Here is a 13,131-nt window from a genome sequence, read left to right on the forward strand (position 1 = left end):
CATTTTAAGGTGAAGACAGGTCAGGGTGAGGTTCAGTTTAGGTTAAAGTTCAGATAAATCCCTCGCCATATCGTGGTTCATTTTTTGCAGTCTCACTGTATTGTGGATTTCTAAACTGCATTTGGTATCGCAGATTTTTTTGCCATATTGCAGGACTTTGCGGTGTAGGTGTTTTTTCTGTATTCATTATTGTGTTGAGCTGCATTGAAGACCAATGCTGGAGAACAGATATCTGCTTTTTATGCCCTGGGGAGGGTTTCTAAAGCCTATATAAATAATAAAATAAATATGGTTGGTACTTTGGGGATTTTTGTCTATCGCAGGGGGGTCTGGAACATAACCCCCACGATTGACAAGGGACCAGTGTAGTAGTTATGGTTCAGTTCGAGTGTGGATTTTAGTTGTTAAAATATAAATCATTCAGATACATGGTCAATAATATTATTTAAGCATTTAAATATTATCATTCTGTATATACCAATACTGTGGCTGACACTATGCGTGCAAGCCTATTTGCAAACTGCTGCATCACTACATCTTCTATTCTGTCCAAAATAGTGCTATACTAGCACATTCACAAATGAGTTGCTCATTATGAAACGCAGCTTCACAACAGGAATAGAACAGTACAGATTTTATTTCCTTCTGCAAATATACTCTCCTGTTTATCAGATTTTCTTGCTGACTTTTCACAACTAGTTGTTTGCGAAACTTTCAAAAGAAAGCAGTTTTTGAGAATGTGCACTTCAGTTAGCTTAGCATCCCAGAAATATCCACTTTTTAGTACCTCTGATGCTTCCCACTGACTGACATGTTTTTATCTTATTTTAAATGATCCATTATGGAACAAAATCCACATATAATCCCCATAATACCATGGCATATTGTTGTGACATTTTAGTTTTAGTTTGTATTAAAAAGGATTGAGAAGTGCAAAATGAGAGGAACAACTAGCTTCCAAACACTTACAAGAAACATTTGACCCAGAATCAGTTTATTGAACACTGGCTCATTAAAACAAACAGCAAGTAATTACAAGTTTATAAAGCATTCAGAAATTATTTGTACTTCAAGAAAAGTATTAACAGTGTATCAAATTGTGCCTTCAGAAAAGTTTGTTATCCTAACATGCCCGCATGTACACAAAGTATGATTGTATGTCTCCTTGAAGATGTTTTCAGCCTGTGGAAGTGGGTGCTTTTTCACAAATCCATTTCTGTGACGCTCCACAGCTTAAGTCATTCCAAGACTTAAAGAAGTTCTCCTCAACAACCACTTTGGCACAGTCCTCATTGCCCACATCGTTTGGTTCACCGTCACGCCAATACCTGGAAAAAACAGTCCCTCAGATCACATTATCTATCTTTTTCTTATCTGTGTGAAAAAAGATGTCATTAAGTCTAGCACATTTACATCACAGGGTACAATTCTTTATAAGAGAGCCCTCAATTCACTTAAATGTATCCTAAGACTTTTTACTTTTATTTATATATGTATATATACACTACCATTCAAAAGGTTGGGGTCACCCAAACAATTTCATGTTTTGCATGAAAACTCACACTTTTATTCATGTACTAACATAACTGCACAAGGGTTTTCTAATCATCAATTAGCCTTTCAACACCATTAGCTAACACAATGTAGCATTAGAACACAGGAGTGATGGTTGCTGGAAATGTTCCTCTGTACCCCTATGGAGATATTCCATTAAAAATCAGCTGTTTCTAGCTAGAATAGTCATTTACCGCATTAACAATGTCCAGACTGTATTTCTGATTAATTTAATGTTATCATCACTGAAAAAAATGCTTTTCTTTAAAAAATAAGGACATTTCTAAGTGACCCCAAACTTTTGAACAGTAGTGTATATGTTGCAACTGTCTACAGAAAAACACTGTATAAAATCTAAGAAGTTTCTGTAAGTCTCTTACATGTCTTGATGCACTATAAACTAGGATTATTTATCATACACTTGTCATTTAGACTGAGGAATGTATTTACATAACTGCCAGGCAGGGATTTGTGGCTGTTTGTGTCGTCTTTGTACAGAGAGCAACTTGAAGGAACAAGTCCTGTGTTTAGCTGTTGATGTTTGTGGTCACAGTGCAGTGATGGGAAAATGAAACGTTCCTTCTTGCTCCACCTGATCATATCTGATCATGAGTTAGAGTTTGTTTGTCAAAATGGTGGCAGAATGTTGATATGGGAAACCTTCACTGCAAGATGTTAATCATTGTGTGTCATGATGATTTTCTACAAACACAACTGCTAACTCTTGATTTTCACATTTTTTCACAGTGTTTAACATATTAAATTCTCACCCTTCAACAAGCTCTGTTCCATCCAACCATTTCCAAGTCCCTTCCTCGTGTAAATCTCTCAGCCCAATCCAGTAGCCCACATGTTGTTGTGATAAATCGTGATGACTCATCAGGTAATTTACAGTTGTATTCTATAAGAAATATATAAAAAATAAGTTAAAAAGTTTTGAATTGTGCATGAATGTAGTTGCACAGCATCATTAATTAACCTGTTTGTCTTTGGTGTCTATGACTGCAAGATCCCCTCCGTGCATTTGGCAGAATTCTCTGGAATTTTGCCACGTTTTGAGTCCAGCGCTGTCCGAGAAAGGGAAGTAGTAACACACTGAGTTCATCAGAACCCATCCTGGTGGGCAGTGTCTGCAGCCATCATCTGTTGCCAAGGAAAAAATACTGTTAAAACTATTAAAAGAAGCACAAAACACAGCATAATACTTTTGCATTTAAAAAAAGATGTACAGTAATAGTGGAATATGTCTCACAAATCATTGGTAGGTGTGTTCTCATAACTGCTATCTCCTTTGTAATTTTATTAAACTGTACTTCATAGTCGTTGCTTCTTTTTGTCTGGTGTTCAAATTCCCAATTGGTTTGTTTCTGACGGCCCATCTCACTGTCCAGCTGCTTCTTTGCCCCCTTAATGGCTTCAACTGCGGCCTTGTAAGTATCATGGAGTGTTGTCACCTCTTTTCCGATGCGCTCAGTATCATCCAGTGTGAGGTGAGCATCTGTGAGCTTGTTGTCTGCAAGTGTGTAAGACAGAAAATATTACTGTCAAAAAACCATTCTCTGATTTCCTTCTCAGATTTTTCTTAGTGTAAAAAAATCTCCCTCCCAAACATTAACATATTTTGGTACATGATAAATATTCAAATTCATGCCAGCACACGTATTCACATGAGGTGGCAAGAATTAGTACTCAGTCCCGGTTGTAAGCCAAAGAAATAAAAAAAGAAAAATAAAGGAAATTACAAGCAATACAAACAAAAATGCACAAATAAAGAATATACACAAATCAAACTATTCTTATAGGATTGCCAACCTAGTCTAAACTACAAGCTTTCAAATATGAATGAATAAAACCCCAAGCAAAGAATAAAGGTATGTTGAAAATAAATGTATAGAAAGTAAATAAAAAGTAGAGCTTTATATCTCTGGATGCATTTCATTATAATAATACATGCATAGGCTATACCAAAACCATCATTTGACTCCTTTATCTAGAAGACATTTCTCCAAATGTGCTGCTTACGGTTCATTTCATATCACCCTGGGCTCTAGGAAGAATCCAGGATATTATTAGATAATGAAAATTATCCTCAGCAGTTAATATCAACGACAATAACCTCAAGGAGCCACTATACACAATAAAAGTGACTTACAGTGGACTCCCAGGCCAATATCAACTATCAGTAGAACAGCAGCGAGAAGTGCCAGGATCACTACAGTCAGTCTGCAGCGTCTCCCAGGATTCATATTGAACATGGGCACTAGACAGGGAAATAATAAATCAGCATTATAAAGACAAAAACTAAACACAACTTAACTAACAATGGAATTTATGGTACATGTCATAAACATGTGTTAATATTGAAGTCACAACAATAGTTTGAGCTGTACATAGGCTTTATTAGCAGCCTCTTCATGTTGGAAAACAATCCTGCCTGTGCAGTAAATAATATGCATCAACTGTTTGTAATGTGTCATAAATCAGCACTTTTTTAGAAGTTAGTAAAGCATCAACAGTATTAGAATCCTGTTTGTGGAAAGTCATCTAATTAAAAACACAGTCTTATTATACCATTTTGCCTTCCTTGACCAAATTGGTGGTACGGATGCTCCTCCAAGTCCTCTTGACAAATCAGTGCATTAAATCCGCTGTCAAATTTACAATCTGGGGTTTCAGTCTTCTCCATTCTCCCTGTTTAGTTGAGATAAGATGCAAGCACATGTGAGCCACAATTTGCCAGGGCAATGTCCTGTGAGGACACAACCCCGGACTCATTAACAGTAAATTCATTAGAAATGAGAAAAGGAAGTAACATGCAGAAGTGAAATTATTATTTCTAATCTCTATGGCGCAACATTCATGCTGCTTGTAGGATGTGAATATGCTGATCCCTCCGAAGTAGTCCAAGGCTGGAGACTTTGTTCATAACTGAAGCCACCCTTTTTCATGGTGCAAAAACAATGTACTTTATCTCTGTGTAGATTTTCAATCATCCAGCTCATGGTAATTGTAGGAGCTTCAATAGAAATCAACTTAACTGCTGGTTACAGTTGATTTCTGGAAGAAGTTACAAGATAAGTCCAGTTGATTTCTACTGAAGCTAATACAAATATTGTACTTTATCATTTGTCTCCTGAGGATTTCCTGCACTGCATGACATTTAGTAAAAGCCAAACCTGTTTACAAATCTATATCTATCTGTGGTAAAGGACTGATTCCAGCAGTCAAACTGAGTGTGAACTAATGAGTTTGGTTTGTACATGGGCTCATTTTATGAAATGACTTCCATACTGTCAATATATGTTGTCTTGCGATGCAGCTTACTATTTTACTCCTCTGATATGGCTATATATTTAATTTAACAGGAAAAATGATCATACCCTGCAGAACAACAACCACCAGTGTGGAAATGTTTGCTGTAATTCCTACTATGTAAGTACAGACCCTTAAATGTACTGTAATATTGGTAACTGAGAACAATGATGCATAAACACAGTGACAACAGCAATCCAGTTTACCTTTATCCAATTGTCAAAAATGTCTTTTTTTAGCCAAAACCCTTTGAAAAGCTTATCAATATTCAATTTCTTTGAAGTTACAAAAGGAGTACCACTGGGCTCAGTACTGTCATTGGTTAGTAACAACTCTGTTCATTATTGATTATTGATGTTGACATGCTATTGATAAAGCTTTGTCTAATTGGACCTGAGTATCTGGTTAGATGGAAAATTATTTTTTAAAATTCATCCTGACAAACTGACTAAGAGCCTTAAAGCTAAATTATATTTCTTTTTAAAAATACATTACCTTTCTTTTAGCAGTACGTTGCCATTTTGTTTGGATAGCATGTTAATCTGTGTTTGACTTTGCATGGTGCAGAAATTTGTTTTGCCATATTTGAGAACACATTACCTTTGATATGTCTTCTATAAATGCAAAATTGGGATTTACTGCATTTACATATAATGCTCCTCAGAGGTGGAGCATGCTTCAGGAGTGCTTCATATTCAACAAATTTGACTAGTTTCAGGCTCTGTTGAATGATGTCTTATATACGAGTGAGCTTGTTTTGTGGATGTTTCTGCTTTGTCCTTGTGTAATGTCCTTGGTGAATGATGAAAAAGCTTTTTTTATCATATGACATTTTTTGGAGTGGGAGCTTTGCGCTTAATTTGGATTTAACCAATTGAAATGAAGGTACTGTATCTGTCTATATGAATAATAATATACTGAGTTGTGAAAAATACCCAGAAACAAAACACACGTTAACAGTATTTTATTCTCAACAGTTCCAAACCAGCACAGCAAGTGTACATCTAAACTTTATCTTGATCGTGTTTCACATATCCAGTGTAACTTTTTCACACTGCATCTTCCATCGTATCGGGTCTCCCAAGGATTACTGGAGCTGTAAACTGCAATCGCACAGTCCTCTCCCTGGTGTTGGTTGTTTGGTTCTCCAGGCATCCAGTATCTGACAATAATCAAAATCAGTGTTGACACAGCGTCACTTATCCTCATCAAATTAATGCAGCAAAGTGAAAATAATAATCTCTGTGATAACATACAATATTAAGAGAAGAATTCTGCAGCTCTCACCTTTGCTCCACCTCTGTGACATTATTAATCCACACCCATTTCCCCTCTACATCTATGTCAGTGAGGCCAATCCAGAAGCCGTTTTCCCAAACGTTGTTGGCGCTTCTCATGTTGGTAATGCTGCTGCTTACAAATTTCTGCATAGCGACACAACGTTGACAGTTTTAATGTCGTAAATTGTGACACTGAAATATATAAATATATCCATATGCTCTTTTCCCCTCGTTCTCATTTGTTTTCAGCCCACCTGCTCCTCCTGGTCATCAATCACAATCAGGTCAGAGCCACGACTAATGCAGTCTGCTCTGCTGTCTGGCCAGTTCTTTTTAACAGTAGAGGACTCAGTGTAGGAAAAGAAATAGCAAGAGGAGTTGAGAAGAATCCATCCAGAGAGGCATCTGCCACAAGTTCCCTCTAAGAAAAACGAAAGATTTGTTGTTCACGAGCTGTACTGCATTGCAAGTTAACTGATTAAATGAAAAACTGTACTTATACATCACAATATGTTTCTGTCTCACCCATAGACGATATATTGACCTGCAGGTTTGTCTTCTCTGCTCGCAGTGCTTCAATCTGTCTCTGGTAAACGTCATTATTCGTCTTCAGCTGCTCGATTTTCACCTTTAGTTGTGCGTGGCTTTTGATCGCTCTCTCTAAAGTCGTCTTGGCCTCCACTTCAGCTTCAATCATATCGCTGTGGTTGCTACGGAGATCAGCAAGCTCACTGATGAGCTGTGCTGCAGTTGGGTGGGAAATGTGGAGGGAGCCCTCTTTGACTCTGGCACCTGAACAAATGTGTGCTTGTGTCAAAACAAAACTGCACTGATTTTAATCAAAAGTCATACTTCATTATACTGGACCATAAACTTATACATTACATTTTATACCTTTTTACAAAACAGTGCAGTGTGTTTTTATACTGTTAGTTGAGCTAGAGGTACACAACTGCATATATTCATACATGAGAATGAGAGATGTTTTTGTGTGCTTGTGTGTGACAAGTTTCTGTTCTGCAATTCAAAGGAAGTAAATTCCATGAAGAGGGAAATGATTTTTTTTTTTAAATCTATCATACTTACACTTAATTCCAATAGCAACTGCAGCGATCAGCAACACAGCATTCAGCAGTCCCAGGCATAGTATAACCAGTCGATAGTTTGAAAAAGTGTAACCACCTGTGATAATTGTGTTAACAAAAAACATACAAAAAACATTAAAACAATATTAAGCTGAAAATACTTTTTTCCTCATATGTTGCTATGTAGTCCGCCTTCATGTTAGTGCACAAAACAATGAAAAACCAGGTCAGGAAAACTTAGTTTAACTTTTCAAAAACACTGCTTTGTTCAGTTTTGAGTAATATCTATCTATCTATTTATCTATCTATCTATCTATCTATCTATCTATCTATCTATCTATCTATCTATCTATCTATCTATCTATCTATCTATCTATCTATCTATCTATATATCTATCTATCTATCTATCTATCTATCTATCTATCTATCTATCTATCTATCTATCTATCTATATATATACACACACACACACACACACACACACACATATAGATAGATAGATAGATAGATAGATAGATAGATAGATAGATAGATAGATAGATAGACAGACAGACAGACAGACAGACAGACAGACAGATAGATAGATATGGTAACCAAATCGACATAGTCCACAGAGGATTCTGTCTAATCTGACCTGTAAGCCATACAATGACAATTTTACGCACAGAAACACAAGCAGCAATTAACAGGGCATGGTTTTGCATTTAGCATGAATTTGAAATTAATTCCAACTAATACTTATCCACCAACATTATAACAATGTGTTCATTAAAACCATACTGACAGAGATAAATCATACCTTGTCCAAACATTTCATGAAAAGATGTTCCTTTGTTGCCGTTTGTTCCTTTTTGTGGACTCTCCATGACTGCAGTGTTGCTGCTACTGCCCTCTGATCTGTTCACTTCCTCTTTTATACCCACAAGCAACTGTCTTTATATTATATGGGTGCTGTGGGTGCTTTAGAAGGCTTTAACTATATTTATATAGTCCAGGGGAGCAGTTGAGCTAAACTTGAGAATGTGACATGAAAACATGTGAATATTGAAAGAAACATGGATTTTCAACATAGTTATTGAACAAATCTCCCAGATGTTATTGTTTGCTCTTCAATCAGTGCACAGTATTTATTCTAAAACCAGTTGTCAGTTTTGCCATAGTTTATTTGTTGGATTGATGTCTGGATGCTGGCTAGGTTACTGTAGCACATTCACATGGTTTAATGTCATTTCTGTGAAACTTCAGCTGTCTGTGTAGTGTCTTGGTCAGTAAGTAAGGTAAGTTAAATCCTCTTGGCCCATGTAATGCTGCACATGTCTTCCTGCAAAGAAGCATCACGAAGCTGGAAACTAAGACTTCCTGCTCGAGAAGGCGGCAAACATCGTTTAACACAATAGTAGCTGCACTGGCCAAGATGTCATTTGAGGATTTTTTTTTCTTTTCTTTTTGTGTGTGTGGTAACTTTCTTGTTGCCACCCACTGAGGTTTTAAAGATAGCTTTTTCTGAACATTTTTACATGTCAACGTTGCAATATGAATGTTCTGACAGCCTCTATCAGTACTGATGGGTGCATTCAGCAGTTATGACCTATGTTTGTATACATTTTACATGTGAATATTGTATATATAATTTTAAATGGGATTTCTAAAAAGACAACTGGCTGCACCAGACATGATTTAAGCTCATATTAAAAGGTAAATATTTATGCAATTAGTTGCAATTACTTAATTGTCTATATATGGCCAATTTAAGAATTTTGTTTTTGATTTGAGATGTTTTTTTTCTCTTCTTGTTGTTGTTCATTATTTTAAAACCTGTTATAGTTACTAAGGGTAGTACGTACATTAGGTTAAATTGTGCTGTTTACTAAAGTACAACTGCATCCGAAGAACCAGTACTGTTTAAACATTTCGTATGTTTATTCATGAAGAAAAGAAATGTATAATAAAATTTGCTATGAAGGATAACTGGGTTTACATCTTCTTCCCTCCTGTTTCACTTAAACTCAGCCTGAATTAGGACTGCTACACATTGCACAGCTAGATGGGTTCCCTTTCACATAACCATTCCTTGGTCATCTGGCATCTTGCATCAAACCACGTCCTTCTTCCTGAGTTGTTTGAGTTCCAAAATGCTGCACAGTCTTCGCCCAGCACTCCATAATCATCGGGCTCCGAATCTAACCAGTACCTAAAGCAAGATTCAAGTTATACTGTTACTGCAGGTGCAATTAATGTTGCCGATGTTGGTCATTATCTGATAAAGCATCAGTTGAATGCCTAAATTTGGATTTACTTAGAGTACAGCTCACATGAATTATGATTATTGAAGGAACAATTTTATTTAATCTAAATGGGACCTTAGGTTACACATAAACATGGCAAATTTTTAAAAATCTTGAGAGTAGAGAATGAAACCATATATACAATACATGAGGCAAGCGTTCACTGAGGTAACAAGTTAAGTAAGAAATAGGGTGATCTTTTCATACTACTATACAATTGCAACCAGAGGAGTCGCCCCCTGCTGGCTGTTGCAAAGAAGCTACACCCATCTTTTATATACAGCCTTGGCTCTTCATGTAAAATTAGACTGTTTATGATCTATAATTCGTTCATGCTTGTAATCTATTAGTTTAATTCATGCATAAAACATAAATCTCACTTTAATTTAAAGATACCAGCATGCAAGCTATTCTTGTCGTCACCACTGAAGTGTGTCATTCACTTCACTCATTTCAGCTCAAAAGTGAGTAGAAAAACAAATTGTCTTCTTTTTCAAATAACAAATTATTCATATTCTTGTTAATATGGAAAATTATGAATAAGAGCTAAACTGAGTGCTTTATAAAGAAAAAGTGAATAAAGTGATCTCCCCTGAAAGCCATGATATAGTTTGCACACTATTTACCATTACTAATTAATTATAAATCTAGAACTAGGAGGCGGTTAGCTTAGCTTAGCAGAAGCAGCAACTATTCTGGCTGTTTTCAAATCAAAAACAAACAGAAGTTCTGTGCTTTTTGGGAGCTTTGTGCTTTAACTGTCTCCTGGCTGGGTGTAGTGTAGAGCCAGACTTGCTCCTTCTCCTGCTTTTCTAACATTCTTTAATCACAGCAACACAGCAGAGAAAGTTTTGAAGCTGTTCAAGCTCTTACCCAGAATCCTGCAGGGGTGCGTTATTTACCCACACCCATGTGCCCTCAGTTTGAATATCTGTGAGGCCAATCCAAACTCCTCCAGGCCCCAACGGTCGACTCCTCCCGGTCTTGGGTAGGTATTCAAAAAGATTCACCTAGGAAAACAGAGGGGAAGAAACGTGTCAGTTTTTCACTTAAAACTATCTGTAGAGTGTTTCGCTCAACTAGTTGTTAATGAAAACCAGACTGGACCAACACAGTAATGTTTCCTATGAAATGAGAGGAAGCAAAGTATTACAAAAAATCATGAACTTTATGGCAAGAGAACCTTGGATTCATTATATAGCTTATATTTCGTTTTCAATTTGTGATCTTTTTTGCATCGAAAAAATAAATTTTCCTTTCAAAGTCTAGATGAAAACCTGCATTCTTAATTTATTTTGTGAATTAAGAATACACAATTCAATTTCAGTTATTTATTTCTTGCTTTAAGCTGCAAGATCAAATTGATTTCTAAATTCTGTCATTTACAAAATTTCCCCTGGGATCAACAAAATATTTCTATTCTATTCTATTCTATTCTATTCTATTCTATTCTATTCTATTCTATTCTATTCTATTCTATTCTATTCTATAGTTTATTAATGTATTTTTAAATAATGTACTTGTACTGTTTTTGTAAAAACTGTTTACTTTGAATTGTTTAATATTGATTAATATTTGATTTGTAGATTTATTTAAAAAAATCATTCTTCTTGTTATTCTCCATTAAATTCAAAAATCATGAATTTGATTTATTGTACTTATAGCTGGAATTATAATGAATTTGTTAAAAAAAATGTAATATGCCCACTGATATGTGCAAATAGTTAATTAATAATCATTTTCCTATGGTACTTGTGGTTCTCCGTACTTTGCTGCTTCTGTGAGCTCTATTTTAAAACATCTTCTGCTGCTGCAGCTGTTGGCAGGTTCACAGTTTGAAAACCTCTGTAGTAGAATCTGTTGTATAATAGGCCGTTTCCACAGCAGACATTTTGACTAGTCGTCTTGTGAAAAGCACTGGCGTTGCTAACAATAACAAGGTCTCCTCTGTTCAGGGGTCATAGTAAGCCTTGAAATGTGACAGTGAGTCAGTGTGCACAATATCAGCAAAACTCAAGCAGCTAAACTGAATTGAGCTTTTATTAATGCTATTGTGTGCACTTTTCATACTTGGACATGTTAAATAAACTTCCATCCACAGCACATCTGTATATCCATTCTGCAGTTGTCATTCACGTGGTTTTTGCAGCATACTAGACTAACCTGCTCATCAAAGTTATCAATCACAGCCAGGTCGGCCCCACGACTGATGCAGTCCGCTCTGCTGTCGGTCCAGTTCTTTAAGGGAAGGGATAGCGACCTACTGTGGAAGTAGCATGATGTGTTTAATAAAAACCATCCTGGTAGGCATCGTCCACAACTCCGCACTGTTAAAAGAAGAACAGCAGTTATAGTCACAACAACAACAAAAAAAAATGTTAAATTAAAAAAAAATGTCTATAGAAAATCAAGGCCAGAGCCTCACTAGTATCACTGGAGTCTGACTGCAGTGTTGCCTTCTCCAATCGCAGAGCCTCGACCTGCATCTGAACGTTGTCAGAGAGACTCTTGTTCTGCTTTAACTGCTGCTTTACTTGTTTGTGACTCCTGATCTCTTGTTCTAATAATTGTTGGGCCTCTTGTTGACTCTTCATAGCTTCCTTCTGTATTGCTTGTAGTTGCTTCACCTCCTCGATGAGCGTTTGTGGTGTTAATTGGTAAGGAGACGATCTCTCACTGACATTACCACCTGTGAAAAGTCAATATCGTGAATTATCCAGTTTAGTAATAGCTTAGTTGATGAATTGTTTATTACTGTGTACTCCACACTGACTCTGAACAAGTGAAACAGAGCTACAACACTCTTCGGATGATTTGTACTCACAGTAAATCCCAATAACAACAGCAGTTAAGAGCAGAATAGCATTCAGCAGTCCTAAACATGCAATAACCAGCGGATACACTGGAAGACTTCTGGGCCCCACTCTGACCATGCATGGAGATCCTGAACAAACACTTTGACATGAGCTCAACGGAATAAAAAGCAGTACGCTTAATGCAATTATTATGATGCCAGTTTAAATAACACACATCTACCTTTGCTTCCTGTGTTACGGTGTGATGATTTTCCGTCTGTGCTGCCATCATTGCTTGAAATCATATCTGAATATCTTCTCGTTGTTACCTCCACTGCGTCGTGCTCTTCTGTGCTTCTCCTTCTGTCAATATGGCAAAACCATGTGTCTGTTTGCTCTCAAATGCCCTTCACCCTTTTCTACTGACAATGTTTCCTGAAAGTTATATATTTTCTACCGCTGCTGGATACAACTAGATCATTTAACATTGCATGCTGGAAATATTTCTGTTCAGTTTTTATGGATCACAGTTTGTCTTGCAACATTTATTGTCTACTGACTTGCAGCACTTGCTTCTTTAATCTTCATGTTTGTGTTAACTATTATGCAGTAAAGTGCCAAGTCTGCTTCATATTGTGTAGGTTCTCATCATGCTGCCAAAACAGCTCGAACCCATCGGGGCGAGGATGTGGGGCCTCTGGGGTGTCCTGTGGTGTCTGCCTCCCCCCATGGATCAGGATTTTTGTGGTGCTTGATCAGAATGGGTTCTGGGAGATGTGGAGGCCAAATAAATGCCTTGAGCTCTTGGTTGTGTTCCTC

General features: G+C 36.7%; 3 protein-coding genes across 4 annotated transcripts; all 3 read right to left on the bottom strand.

Moving 5' to 3' along the window:
• Window positions 1–973: 973 nt before the first annotated feature.
• Window positions 974–4,321, bottom strand: LOC111572692 (CD209 antigen-like protein E). Its single transcript, XM_023276449.3, has 6 exons — window positions 4,126–4,321; window positions 3,707–3,814; window positions 2,807–3,067; window positions 2,534–2,697; window positions 2,325–2,455; window positions 974–1,328 (listed from the first exon to the last, which is right to left on the bottom strand). Exons 1-6 carry the CDS (start codon window positions 4,238–4,240, stop codon window positions 1,178–1,180), a joined length of 930 nt encoding a protein of 309 aa, XP_023132217.1. The 5' UTR covers window positions 4,241–4,321; the 3' UTR covers window positions 974–1,177.
• A 1,492-nt stretch (window positions 4,322–5,813) lies between these two features.
• Window positions 5,814–8,978, bottom strand: LOC111572693 (CD209 antigen-like protein E). Its single transcript, XM_023276450.3, has 6 exons — window positions 8,032–8,978; window positions 7,233–7,328; window positions 6,672–6,938; window positions 6,401–6,567; window positions 6,154–6,290; window positions 5,814–6,028 (listed from the first exon to the last, which is right to left on the bottom strand). The coding sequence occupies exons 1-6, from the start codon at window positions 8,096–8,098 to the stop codon at window positions 5,878–5,880; spliced, it is 885 nt and encodes a 294-aa protein (XP_023132218.1). The 5' UTR covers window positions 8,099–8,978; the 3' UTR covers window positions 5,814–5,877.
• A 150-nt stretch (window positions 8,979–9,128) lies between these two features.
• Window positions 9,129–12,684, bottom strand: LOC111572685 (CD209 antigen-like protein E). Of its 2 annotated transcripts, XM_023276435.3 has the most exons (6): window positions 12,554–12,684; window positions 12,342–12,461; window positions 11,943–12,206; window positions 11,681–11,844; window positions 10,391–10,527; window positions 9,129–9,423 (listed from the first exon to the last, which is right to left on the bottom strand). In XM_023276435.3, the coding sequence occupies exons 1-6, from the start codon at window positions 12,615–12,617 to the stop codon at window positions 9,273–9,275; spliced, it is 900 nt and encodes a 299-aa protein (XP_023132203.2). In that variant the 5' UTR covers window positions 12,618–12,684; the 3' UTR covers window positions 9,129–9,272. The 2 variants fall into 2 exon arrangements, with proteins under 2 accessions (XP_023132203.2, XP_054862063.1); XM_055006088.1 differs by lacking the exon at window positions 12,342–12,461 and having other exon boundaries at window positions 12,554–12,679.
• Between the last annotated feature and the right edge of the window lie 447 nt (window positions 12,685–13,131).

This window comes from Amphiprion ocellaris, chromosome 20 (assembly GCF_022539595.1).
Source record: "Amphiprion ocellaris isolate individual 3 ecotype Okinawa chromosome 20, ASM2253959v1, whole genome shotgun sequence".
Classification (NCBI taxonomy): domain Eukaryota; kingdom Metazoa; phylum Chordata; class Actinopteri; family Pomacentridae; genus Amphiprion; species Amphiprion ocellaris.

Coding starts and splice junctions, on each gene's coding strand:
- LOC111572685 (XM_023276435.3), bottom strand. CDS start 12,617: ATGATTTCAAGCAATGATGGCAGCACAGACGGAAAATCATCACACCGT. Junction 12,462..12,553: donor CCGTAACACAGGAAGCAAAG/GTAGATGTGTGT, acceptor GTGTTTGTTCAG/GATCTCCATGCATGGTCAGA. Junction 10,528..11,680: donor TTGATAACTTTGATGAGCAG/GTTAGTCTAGTA, acceptor CTGTTTTCCTAG/GTGAATCTTTTTGAATACCT.
- LOC111572693 (XM_023276450.3), bottom strand. CDS start 8,098: ATGGAGAGTCCACAAAAAGGAACAAACGGCAACAAAGGAACATCTTTT. Junction 7,329..8,031: donor TCATGAAATGTTTGGACAAG/GTATGATTTATC, acceptor CAATTATCACAG/GTGGTTACACTTTTTCAAAC. Junction 6,939..7,232: donor AGTTGCTATTGGAATTAAGT/GTAAGTATGATA, acceptor ACATTTGTTCAG/GTGCCAGAGTCAAAGAGGGC.
- LOC111572692 (XM_023276449.3), bottom strand. CDS start 4,240: ATGGAGAAGACTGAAACCCCAGATTGTAAATTTGACAGCGGATTTAAT. Junction 3,815..4,125: donor TGGTCAAGGAAGGCAAAATG/GTATAATAAGAC, acceptor TTCCCTGTCTAG/TGCCCATGTTCAATATGAAT. Junction 2,456..2,533: donor TAGACACCAAAGACAAACAG/GTTAATTAATGA, acceptor TATTTCTTATAG/AATACAACTGTAAATTACCT.